The sequence below is a fragment of the Tachyglossus aculeatus genome, chromosome 3 (assembly GCF_015852505.1).
Source record: "Tachyglossus aculeatus isolate mTacAcu1 chromosome 3, mTacAcu1.pri, whole genome shotgun sequence".
NCBI classification, from domain to species: domain Eukaryota; kingdom Metazoa; phylum Chordata; class Mammalia; order Monotremata; family Tachyglossidae; genus Tachyglossus; species Tachyglossus aculeatus.
Genome location: NC_052068.1, coordinates 63,096,936 through 63,110,095, shown reverse-complemented (window position 1 = coordinate 63,110,095; position 13,160 = coordinate 63,096,936). Strand labels below are relative to the sequence as shown.

The 13,160-nt window shown below is 46.9% G+C and overlaps 1 protein-coding gene across 1 annotated transcript in view; it reads right to left on the bottom strand.

The window, feature by feature from the left end:
- COL13A1 (collagen type XIII alpha 1 chain) overlaps positions 1-13,160 on the bottom strand; it is a 215,184-nt gene that overhangs the window by 149,828 nt on the left and 52,196 nt on the right. Inside the window, exon 3 of the mRNA XM_038744032.1 lies at positions 2,784-2,791. Within this exon, the coding sequence (XP_038599960.1) occupies positions 2,784-2,791 (8 nt within the window). The remainder of the gene's footprint in view (positions 1-2,783; positions 2,792-13,160) is intronic.

Here is a 13,160-nt window from a genome sequence, read left to right as displayed (position 1 = left end):
AGTGCAGTGCTCTGCACACAGCAAGCTCTCGATAAAAATGATTGATTAATCCAGCTGGGCAGTTAGCAAATCCAGCTGAAATGTACTGATTTATGATCCTGGTCATACCCACTGCCAGTCCCTAAGTCCTTTCCCCCCTCCTGCAGTCAGAATGTCAGCCAGGACTCCCTCACATCCTCCTAGGGAGATGGATGCCTCTCTCTGACCTGTACGGAGACAATTCCTCCCCCCACTGAAAGCCTTTTTTTTTTAATAGCATTTATTAAGCGCTTACTATGTGCAAAGCACTGTTTTAAGCGCTGGGGAGGTTACAAGGTGACCTTCAAGCCTTATTGAAGAGACATCTCCTCCAAGAGGCCTTTCCTGACTAAGCCCTCCTTTCCTCTTCTCCCACTCCCTTCTGTGTCGCCCTGACTTCCTCCCTTAATTCATCCCCCCTCCCAACCCCACAGCACTTGTGTACATATCAGTAATTTATTTATTTATATTAATGTCTGTCTCTCCCTCTAGGCTGTAAATTCTTGTTGACAGGGAACGTGTCTGTTCTCTTATTCCACTGTACACACCCAAGAGTTTAGTACAGTGCTCTGCACACAGTAAGTGCTCAATAAATATGATTAATTAACCGACTGAGTTTTTCAGCCAGGAGTCAGAGCTGTCTTCTAGCCAATCGCGGGGGAGATGGGTGGGAGACAGTGAAACCTTCTGTTGCACTGCAAAAAGGAAGGGGAAATAAGCATATTTTCAGCAGGTGGCCCTTCGAAGCTCTTCTGATGCAGAACTTATTCTGCAAAATTGATGAGAGTTCCCGATCCCCCACCAAAAGCCCTCCATTATGAATTACATCTTTTCATTTCAGTGTGATTTATCCGATCTCAACATGATTTATTCGTCAGGCAAACCGAGCACATTTCTCGGCATGGGTTCAATTTGCTGTCCAGAGTGCACGTGGAATGTCAAAGGAACAGTCCTGATTAAAATGGGAAGGCCTTGTCTCGGGGTTGTATATCAAAAGGCAAAATAAATATTGAGGTTTTTCTCCCTCAAAGAGGGGATTTGCACATTCTTGCTGTTTTCAATAAGGCTCAGTGGTGAGTGCCATTTTGCCAATTCTGATAAAACCTGATGCCAGAATGTTTGGCCTTTCAATTCCCTTTACAGAGACCCAAAATGGCCTTTGTGTCTTTTGTTGTGATATCAAAATTGTGTTTCTCAAAGAGACCTTGCTACTGTATTCCAGCGTATCAATTTATTCCAGGGAGATGCTACCCCTTGGTCTCTCTTAAGGTTCTTTCTTCTGATACAACCCCCAGAGGCCTCTTAGAAACTTGAGTGGATGAAAAGAGTCATTCCTGTGGTAATTTATACACTTTCTCCAAGGTCTAACTTGATTTTTTAAACTCTTTTTAGTTTTTCAAACTTAGTAGGCCAAGACGGAAGCTACCCACATAAATCTTCTCAGAAAATGACACTTGCTCAACTACTTTCAGACCTCTTCTCACTTTCCCCCATCTTGGAGCCACATGAGGTTCGATTTACAGACTCGCACACCCAACAGTTGTAAGTGAGTGACCTAGTAGAAAGAGTACAGGCCTGGGAGCCTAATCCTAGCTCCGTCACTGGTCTGCTCTGTGACCTTGGATGAGTTACTTAACTCCTCTGTGCCTCAGTTGTCCTATCTGTAAAACGGGGATTAAGACTGTGAGCCCCATATGGGAAATTGACTCTGTCCAACCTGATTAGCTTGTATCTAGCACGGTGTTTAGTACAGCCCTTAGTACAGCGCTTACCACAGCGCCTGGCACATAGTAAGTCCTTAACAAATACCATTTAAAAAACATTAAAAAACCAGGCAGAAAGCATATCCTGTTTGCAATGAGCGGGTACAACTCAAGCTACAAATCTTTCCCCCGGTCCTTCCGTTGGACAAAGGGAGTCTTTATCGGATAGCATAGTGGGATTTGGGGATTTAAAAGCAACGTGTGATTTTGTGACAGAAGGAGCACAGGCCTAGGAATCGGAGGGCCTGGTTTCTAATCCTGATCCCTCCACTTGCCTTCCGTGTCAACTGGGGCAAATGACTTCATTCCTTTGTGCTTCAGTTTCCTCATCTATAAAATTGAAATTAAATTCATTCCCTCCTTCTTAGAAGTTGAGCCCCATATGGGAAAGGAGCTATGACCAACCCAATTATCTTGTATTCAGCCCAGCGCTTAGCATAGTGTTTGGCACATAGTAAGTGCTTAACAAGTATTATTATTCCTCTCCCAAGTGATAATTAAGAACAGGAAAGTCTGGCTCTCCACCTCATGGAACTTATAGAAAATAAAACGGCACCCTCTTTTCCATTCTAAGATTCAGCAGCATAGCATGGGGGCAAGAGCTATGACTTTTGTTTCTGTTTTACGTTCCCATGCATCCCGTTCAGGGCTCTGCACCCGGCAGGAGCCTAGAACAGTGTCCTGCACTCAGTAGGAGTTCAATTCAGGGCTTTCAATTTCCTGTAGGCATCAGTACAGTGCTCTGCACACAGTAGATGTCCGGGATAGTGTTCTGCACACAGAATGTGCCCAGCCAGTTCTACCGAAGATGATGAAGATGATGGACTCAGGTGAAGAGCTTGGTTTTGAAATGGTTCCGAACGCCTCTCTCCACTCCTGAGGGGATCGTTTGCTGGAGATCTGCCTTCCCGTTCGCTGACCTCCCACCTCAGGACCCCATTACCGTCAAAGACATCAGAACAGTCAGGCTCATGCTTGGGAAATCAGAGCTTCTGTACTTACAGGAGGTCCTACGGGAAAGAGGAGGAGAGAGTACCAATCAGCAGCGACTCTGTGAACAAAATGAGAACCCGAAAAAGAGAAAGCCCTGGCTGTTCACCAGCCCGGTGGAGAGTTTCCAAAAGTCAATCAACTGCAAAAAGAATTCCGGGTCCAGGGCCACCTCCCTCACCTGCCTCCTCTCTACTTTCCTTCCTCCTCCATATTGCTGGAGGAAGAAGTCCCAGCAGTAAATACTCTCTTAGTTTCCCTACTGCAAAGATTCCATTAAAAAGCAATCAAAAATGAGGAGAGGTAAGGTAGGATATAGATGACTAAATGTCTATCTAGGCCTGGGACAATAAAGGCCAGTCTTTGCACATGCTCAGAGTGATCCCAGCACTTGGAACAGTGCTTGGCACATAGTAAGCGCTTAACAAATGCCATTATTATTATTATTATTATTATTATCTCATATTGCCCTTTTAAGCCACACCCATGGACCCATGGAGGAATTTCAGCCTCCATAAATTGGCATCTTCTTGGAGTTTGAAGGACAAGTGTGAGTGTGTGTATATGTCTGTTATATCCTTGATCTTCCTCCCACTCATGCTATTTGCAAATAATTTTTTGCCTGCATGCTTATGAGATTGTGGAATCCTCAAATAATAACAATAATAATAATAATAATGATGATGGTATTTGTTAAGCACTTACCATGTGCCAAGCACTGTTCTAAGCACTGGGGTAGATACAAGGTAATCAAGTTATCCCACGTGGGGCTCACAGTCTTAATCCCCATTTTACAGATGAGGAAACTGAGGCACAGAGAAGTTAAGTGACTTACCCAAGGTCACCCAGCAGATAAGTGGCGGAGCCGGTTTTAGAACCCATGACCTTTGACTCCCAAGCCCGTTCTCTTTCCACTGAACCACGCTGCGGGGGTGGGGGGGTGTCTTGCTTCTGCTTAAAGTCTCCCCCAAGTGCTTACTACAGTACTCCATACTCAGTAAATGCTCATTTAATAGACCTGATTGATTGATAATGTGTCTAAATTTCAATTAGTTGAGGGAATTTGGCTACTTGTATGTGGCCTACTCACATTAGATGCTTGGGAAAATGCAATACAAGAAAAGTTCATGATCCCTGCTCTTGAGGAACATACAATGGAATGGGACACAGGCACCGTATTCATACATTGTGTTCCTGAAGGAGAAGCAGGAAGAAAAACACAGAGACAATTGGTAACAGCACGAGCAGAGAAATATAAATAAATGAAGGAACAAATTCCTGGCATATGTAAATTGCTATATACTGCCGTGCTAAGGAAGATACATGGTGGTCTCGTAATTAGCTCTACAGGAAGAGGTGGGTTTTCTGGAGGGCTTTGAAGATGGGCAGGGCTGTGATCTGTGCTAGTATTTATTTTCATGGCTGTATTACAACCTCCTTTTCTCATTTTCCCTCTCTCTCCCTGCTCTTTCCCTCTCCGTCTCTCCCTCTTTCTCTGTTCTATCTCCAGCCTGTTTCCTCCCCTGCCCCCAACTCCTTTCCCTTCCATTCTATCTACTTCAGTGCAGCTGAACTCACTCCGAAGCTAAGGGAGAGGAGGAAAAAAGATGGGGAAATTAAAGCCATTTCTGCTGAACATGAGTCACCAGACCCAGAAGGCACGTTTGAATCCCAGCTGGACGCAGCGTGCCTGTTCTGAGGCTCTAGTGACCCGGTGCCTCTGACTCCACAGCTCCTGTTACCAATTCTTTCATGTTCCGCCAATAAACGATCCCCGTGTTTTTTTTTCTCCGCTGACTTTCCACAAGCCCTTTTCCTTCTCTCCTCCTCTGTCTACCGTTTTCCTGCCTCCGCCCCCGAGCCCGATCCAGGAGATGGGCCTGGAGGGAGAGGTCTCGGCCTGGCACTCAGAGACGGATGTCCTGCTTTAGGGCAAGACAGGACTGCTGCTGGAGGCAGTGACAGGCTCAGGAGCGAATGTCAGCGTGAGCCAGAGCTGGGCTGTACCCAGCAGGGCCTGAAATCTATTCCCACCTTGCTCCAGGCTGAGGTGGGGTGGGGGCAGTTGCCAATTTGTACTTCCCAAGCGCTTAGTACAGTGCTCTGCACACAGTAAGCGCTCAATAAATACGATTGATGATGAGTAGAAAATTGGGAACTCTTCAAGGAGTGTGGGGAGGGAGTGGTCCGGAGGAAGAGTGTGGTGTCTGCTGGACGTCTCTCCCATGTTCTACTTCCTGGCCCTGGGGTGGGAACCAAGCAGGACAGGTTTGGACGGATGGATGGTTCATTCATTCATTCACTCGTTCATTCACCATAGCGGATAGAGCAAGGGCCTGGGAGTGAGAAGGACCTGGGATCTAATTCTGGCTCCACCGCTTGTCTGCTATGTGACCTGGGGCAAGTCACTTACCTTCTCTGTGCCTCAGTTACCTCTTCTAGAAAATGGGGATTAAGACTGTTAGCCCCATGTGGGACAGGGACTGTGTCCAATCTGGTTAGCTTGCATCTACTCCGGCGCTTAGAATGGTGCTTGACACACAGTAAGCGCTAAACAAATACCATCATCATTAACTCATTGCTCACCTCTCCGAGCTGCTGTGATGACTTAGTTTGCCTTAGCTGAAATCATTTGCTTAGTATGGTGCTCTGCACACAGTAAGCACTCAATAAATACGACTGATTGATGGACTCGTCCCCCTCTCTATCCCCCCCATCTTACCTCCTTCCCTTCCCCACAGCACCTGTATATATGTACATATGTCTGCACATATTTATTACTCTATTCATTTATTTATTTTACTTGTACATATCTATTCTATTTATTTTATTTTGTTAGTATGTTTGGTTTTGTTCTCTGTCTCCCCCTTTTAGACTGTGAGCCCACTGTTGGGTAGGGACTGTCTCTATATGTTGCCAACTTGTACTTTCCAAGCGCTTAGTACAGTGCTCTGCACACAGTAAGCGCTCAATAAATACGATTGATTGATGGATTGATTTAGAAAGGCTGGTGCAGTGCAGCTGATGAACGTCAGGACTGCTGGACTGTACAAAGCCTGAGCCTTCCGGTCACTCAGCTGAGAGGGGGTGGGGAGAGGGGTAGACCTCCCTCCACCTTCTTTACAAAGTGACTGGGAAGATTCATGTCAGAAAGGTAGCAGACGGGTCTAAGTTCTTTCTTCCCTCTCCAAGGATGCCCCATCTTGTACCACATCCCATCCAGCTAATTGACCAATCTGTGTTTGCTTTAGAAGATGCTTTACAAAGTGATTACTCCCCTTTTCAATTTTACTTTGGATGGATTTTGACCCTATTAGCAAAGAAGGGTCAGGGTGGGGACAGGGTGATGGTCCCACCCCCAGACTATTTCCCCTCCCCGGAGACCACCCGGATCCCCCCACCCTGTTGTCCTTGGGTCCCGGCTCAGGAGCCCTTTGGGTAGGGATGCCAGACCCCCTTGTGACCTCTGTGATGTCTTTGTCTGCTCTCAAAGCCACAGGCTTGGGGCTGCTGCTTGGCAAGCACCTCTGCTCCTGCCCCTGGAAGCAGCTGGGAAGCTGAAGTCATCAGCCTTGGATGCGCTTTAGCTATCACTTCTCAGCATTCTGCCCCTCCCTCCCACCCTTTTACCCTCCTCCCTTGACCCTTCAATAGACTCCAATGACCCACCCCACCAAAGAGAGAGAAGCCATGTGGCCTAATCAATCAATCAATCAATCAATCGTATTTATTGAGCACTTACTATGTGCAGAGCACTGTACTAAGCGCTTGGGAAGTACAAATTGGCAACATATAGAGACAGTCCCTACCCAACAGTGGGCTCACAGTCTAAAAGGGGGAGACAGAGAACAAAACCAAACGTACTAACAAAAGAAAATAAATAGAATAGATATGTACAAATAAAATAAATAGAGTAAAAAATATGTACAAACATATATACATATATACAGGTGCTGTGGGGAAGGGAAGGGGGTAAGATGGGGGGGATGGAGAGGGGTTAGGTCCTAATGTCCTAATGGTTAGGACACGGGCTTGGAACTTAGAAGCTTGTTCTAATCCCAGCTCTGCCACTTGTTTCAAGTCACTTCACTTCTCTGTGCCTCAATTACCTCATCTGTAAAAGGGGGATTACCTGTGAGTCCCATGTGGGACATGGGTTGTGTCCAACCTGAAGATCTTGTACTTACCCCAGCATTTAGTACAGTGCTTGGCACTTAGTACGTGCTTAACAAATATCCATTAAAATACAAAACAAAACAAAACATGTAACACCAGGCTCACTGGCGGCAACCCAAACAGGGTTGGACCCCTGAGGCTCGTGGTAATGAAGAAGAGGGCTTGTGAGTTGGAGCTGCTGGAAAGGAGAACTTCTCCACTGAGGGACAACCTCACAGAAGTTATTAGTCATTTAGGGAAGCAGCATAGCCCGGGAGTCAGAAGAACCTGGGTTCTAATCCTGGCTCTGCACTTGCCTGCTGTGTGAACCCCGGGCAAGTCACTTCACTTCTCTGTGCCTCAGTAACCTCATCACCTCATCTGTAAAATGGGGATTAAGACTGTGAGCCCCAGGTGGGACAGAAACTGTGTCCAACCTGATTACTTTGTATCTACCCCAGTGCTTAGAACAGTGCTTTGACACATAGTAAGTTCTTAACAAATACCATCATTATTATTCAGTGAAACTTCCCCTGCTAGACTGTGAACTCCTTGTGGACAGGAAATCTCTCTGCCAACTCTATTGTGTGGTACTTCCCCAAGCATTTAGTACAGCCCTCTGCACACAGTAAGCACTCAATAAATACCATCGATTGACTTACAGACCCGAGGATATGTTCTTTTCAAATACACGGAGCTGCAGCTGACTTCTGCCCAGATGTATGCCCGTTGTGGGCAGGGACTGTCTCTCTTTAATGCTGTACTGTACTTTCCAAGCGCTTAGTATAGTCCTCTGCACACAGTAAGCACTCAACAAATACGACAATGAATGAATCCCCTTTCTCAGGCCTGTGGACCTTGTAGCTCCTAAAGTATGGGGGCTCAGGACACTTCACCTCCCATTGGGCAGCTCCAAACTTCAACCTGGATCCCTTGGGCTGACTGACCCAGTCGCCTGACTGGGCCAAACCAGTCTTGAAGGTGCCCCTGTAATCATTCATTCATTCAATCGTATTTATTGAGTGCCTACTGTGTGCAGAGCACTGTGACAAGCACTTGGAAAGAGAAGCAGCGTGGCTCAGTGGAAAAGAGCACGGGCTTTGGAGTCAGAGGTCATGGGTTCAAATTCCGGCTCAGCCAATTGTCAGCTGGGTGACTTTGGGCAAGTCACTTCACTTCTCTGTGCCTCAGTTACCTCATCTGTATAAGGGGGGTTAAGACTGTGAGCCCCCTGTGGGACAACCTGATCACCTTGTAACCTCCCCAGCACTTAGAACAGTGCTTTGCACATAGTAAGCGCTTAAAAAATGCCATTATTATTATTATTATTATTATTATTATTATTACAGTTCAGCAACAGGTAGAGACAATCACTACCCAACAACAGGCTCACAGTCTAGGAGTGGGGAAATCCAAGGGTTCAGGTGTGGGTGCCCTTGTCGGCCTCAGGAACCTTCCATCCTTGCCTGGAGAGGATTTGGAACTCAGCCCATGGACACTGGAGCCCAGACCCCGGCGTTCCAGCAGAGATAACAGGCAGAAAGAGGAGGAGATCTCCTGTGACCCAAGGGACCCAAACAATGTTCCCACTTTACATTTGACAACCATCAGGGTCACTGGGTCAACAGTAGGTTCCTGGGCGCAGGATTTGTACCTGGAATCAATCAATCAATCAGTTGTCTTTATTGAGTGCTTATTGTATGAAGAACACTGTCCTAAGTGCTTGGGAGAGTACAGAGCCTTACCATCGGCTTTAAAACACTCAATCGGGTCGCGCCACCCTACCTCATCTCACTAATCTCCTACTACAGCCCGGCCTGCTCACTCTGCCTCTCTAGCACCATACCAGCTTACTCACTGTACCCCCATTCATTCATTCATTAAATCATATTTATTGAGCGCTTACTGTGTGCAGAGCACTGTACTAAGTACTTGGGAAGTACAAGTTGGTAACATATAGAGACGGTCCCTACCCAAGAGTGGGCTCACAGTCTAGAAGTGGGCTCACATCTCATCTGTCTCTCTGCCGACCCATTTCTCATTTCTTCCCCCTAGCCTGGAACTCCCTCCCCTTCCATATTTACCAGACCACCTCTACCTTCACCTTCAAAGCATTACTAAGGTCACATCTCCTCCAAGGGACCTTCTCCGATTAAGCCATCTTTCCCCCAGCTCGCTCTCCCTTCGGCATCATCTATGCACCTCAGTCTCTGACCCGCGTTTACATGATATTCTCCCCAGCCACAACTCCACAGCACTTATGTACATATCTTTAAATTATATATTATTAATTACTTATTCACAAGAGAAGAAGAGTAGCTCAATGGAAAGAGCACGGGCTTGGGAGTCAGAGGTCATTCAATCATATTTATTGAGTGCTTACTGTGTGCAGAGCACTGTACTAAGGCCATGGGTTCAAGTCCCGGCTCTGCCAAATGTCAGCTCTGTGACCTTGGACAAGTCACTTAACTTCTCTGGGCCTCGGTTCCCTCATCTGTAAAATGGGGATGAAGGCTGTGAGCTCCACGTGGGACAACCTGATCACCTTGTATCCTCCCCAGCACTAAGAACAGTGCTTTACACATAGTAAGCACTTAACAAATGCCATCATCATTATTATTATTAATGTCTGTCTCCCCCTCTGGACTGTAAGCTTGTTATGGCAAGGGAATGCGTCTGCTAATTATGTTGTACTCTCCCAAGCACTTAGAACAGCGCTCTTCAGATAGTAAGCTCTCAATAAATACAATTGAGTACTCGAATGCAGCAGAATTGCTAGATGTGTTCCCGGCTCAAAATGAGCTGACAGTCAGAGGAGAGGCATTGGGAGGCAGCGGGGTTGACTCAAATGTTTCATGGATGCCTCGACTCTGCTCAAGTCCCACACTCAGTGACCTTGTAAACCAGAGAGTTTTCCAGTTTCTTTTCCCCACTAAAGTGCTCTGAACCCTACTTACTGACTGCCAATGGCGGATTTAAAGAAATCTTACCCCTGGCACCTTTTCTCCACCTCACTGGATGTGTTCCGTGGGCCAGGGGAAGACACGTTCCCACGCTTGGAAACTAAAGGCAGTCAGCGAGGCGGTTGCCGGTTGAATCCAGGCGCCTGCCCACCAGACTGGATGGGGGAATCAGATTGAGGCTTCCACGCCAACCTTGAACCAACCTTATCTGAGTCCGGATAAGCCCTCCTTGTTTCCCATTTCCTTGGGCCCCCCCAGCCCTTCCTGGTTGGGCCAGAATTAGAAGAGGAAAAGCAGGAACTCTCAGGAGAGAGTCAATTTGTAGGATTAATTGTGGTATTTTTAAGCACTTACTATGTGCCAAGCACACCTTTCCTTTCCTCATCTCCCACTTCCTTCTGTGCCACACTTTCTTGCTCCCTTTGCTCTTCCCCCATCCTAGCCCCAAAGCACTTATGTACATATCTGTCATTTATTTATTTGTACTGAAGTCTGTCTCCCCCTCATCTAGACTGGGAGCTTGTTGTGGGTAGGGAATGCGTCAGTTTATTGTTGTATCATACTCTCCCAAGTGCTTAGTACAGTGCCATGGTAAGCGCTCAATAAATATGGTTGAACCAAGGAATGAATAATGATAATGATAATGATGATAATGATAATTATCATGATAATTATGATAATGACAATAATAATGAATGATAATCAGGTCCCACACGAAGCTCACAGTCTAAGTAGGAGGGAGAATGGGTATTGAATTCCCATTTTGCAGATGAGGGAACTGAGGCACAGGGAAGTTAAATGATTTGCCCAAGGTCACACAACGGGTAAGTGACAGAGCTGGGATTAGAAACATGATCCTCTGACCCCCAGGCTCTTACTCCTTCTACTAGATCACGCTGCTTCCAGAAGTTGGCAAGCCCGATTTTGCAGACTATGGTACTTGGTGTTGCCCTTTGCTCGCATGGGCCTCAATATAGCTCAGAGTCACTTCCCTGTGGCCTGGACCATTACCTCCCATTTGACAGATGGATCAACTCCCTCCCTCCCTCTTCCTATCCAACAATTAGTTCCCTCCACCCTTCAAAGCTCTGCTAAAGGCAAATCTCCTCCGAGAAGCCTTCCCTGACTAAGCCCTCTTTTCCTCTTGGACTCCTTTCTGAGTCACCCTGATTTGCTCCCTTCATTCATTAATGTCTCTCTCCCTCTAAACTGTAAGTTGTTTGATATATTGTTTGTTCTATTGTACTCTCCCAAGCACTTAGTACAGTGCTCTGCACACAGTAGGCATCCACTACATGTGATGGACTGGCTGACCGACTGAGATGAGCAAGTGGGTGCTGAGGCCTTTTGATCTGTGCCCTTTCCCAATAATAATAATAGCATTTTTTAAGCACTTACTGTGTGTGTCAAACACTATCCTAAGCCCTGGGACAGACACAAATGAATTAGGTTGGATACAGTCCCTGTCCCGTATGGGGTTTACATTCTAAATAGGAGGGAGAATAGGAGAACTGAGGCATGGAGAGGTTAAGTGACTTGCCCAAGGTCACACAGGAGACCAGTGGTGGAGCCAGGATTAGTACCCAGGTCCTCTAACTCCCAGGACTGTGCTCTTTCTACCAGGCCATCCTGCCTCTGTTCTGATTTATTTAGCTGGATTAAGACAAGTGTTTGAGTTCTTGCTCAAATCTATCCCAAGGATCACCTGTCCTTTGAAATGATTCGGAAGTATATTCCTAAATTACTTCATCTAAACCTGACCTCTATCTCTTCATTCCCAGCATGAGTCCCCAGCTTAATAACAATAATTGTGGTATTTCTTAAGCGCTTACTATGTGCCAGGCACTGTACTAAGCGCTGGGGTAGAAACAAGCAAATAATAATAATAATAATGATGGCATTTGTTAAGCGCTTACTATGGGCCAAGCACTGTTCTAAGCACTGGGATAGATACAAGGTAATCGGGTTGCCCCACATGGGGTTCACAGTCTTAATCCCCATTTTCCAGATGAGGTAACTGAGGCCCAGACAAGTGAAGTGACTTGCCCAAAGTCACACAGCTGACAAATGGTGGAGCCGGGATTAGAACCCACGACCTCTGACTCCCAAGCCTGGGCTCTTTCCACTAAGCCATGCTGCTCCTCTAATTGGGTTGGACATCGTTCCTGTCCCACGTGGGGCTCACAGTCTTAATCCCCATTTTACAGATGAAGTAACTGAGGTGCAGGGAAGCTAAATGACTTGCCCAAGGTCCCAAAGCAGACAAGACTGTGAGCCCGCCTTCTAGACTGTGAGCCCGCTGTTGGGTCGGGACCGTCTCTATAAGTTGCCAACTTGTAATAATAATGTTAATAATGTTGGCATTTGTTAAGTGCTTACTATGTGCAAAGCACTGTTCTAAGCGCTTGGGGGGATACAAAGTGATCAGGTTGTCCCACGTGGGGCTCACAGTCTTAATCCCCATTTTACAGATGAGGTAACTGAGGCTCAGAGAAGTTAAGTGACTTGCCCAAGGTCACACAGCAGACATGTGGCGGAGCCGGGATTCGAACCCATGACCTCCGACTCCAGAGCCCGTGCTCTTTCCACTGAGCAACGCTGCTTCTTCCCAAATGCTTAGTACAGTGCTCTGCACACAGTAAGCGCTCAATAAATACGATTGAATGAATGAAGTGGCGGAGTTGGGATTAGAACTCAGGTCCTACTGACTCCTAAGCGCATGCTCCATCCACTAGGCCATGCTGCTTGCCTTCTACGCAGCTTGGAACGATTTCAGTCCAGGCCGTGAACTGGTCTGCCAGGGAGGGGGATGAGGGTGTCCGAGTCGTTCGCCAAGGGATCCAGTTACTTGCCGACATTCAGGCCGCTGGCCACTGACAACTAGCCAGCTTGTGCTTGCCAAAAATGTCAGCGGGCGATCGGTCCACCTTACTCAGCACCTCCAGCCCAAAGTCTCCTGTCCTCATCATCACCCTGTAGGTGGCCAAATGGGAGACCACGAGAGGGCTGGCCAAGGAGAACAGTGGTTAGGCACTTGCTATGTGCCAAGCACTGTGCTGAGCGCTGGAGAAGCTACACTGCAAGCCAATTAGACCCAATCCCTGTCCTACACAGGACTCATGAGACTGTCAGAGGCAAAGTTCATCGGGGAAAATAAAGGACCATCAATGACATGACACTTAGTACAGTGATTGGCACCAGGTAAGTAATAATAAAGCAGCATGGCTCAGTGGAAAGAGAACGGGGCTTTGGAGTCAGAGGTCATGGGTTC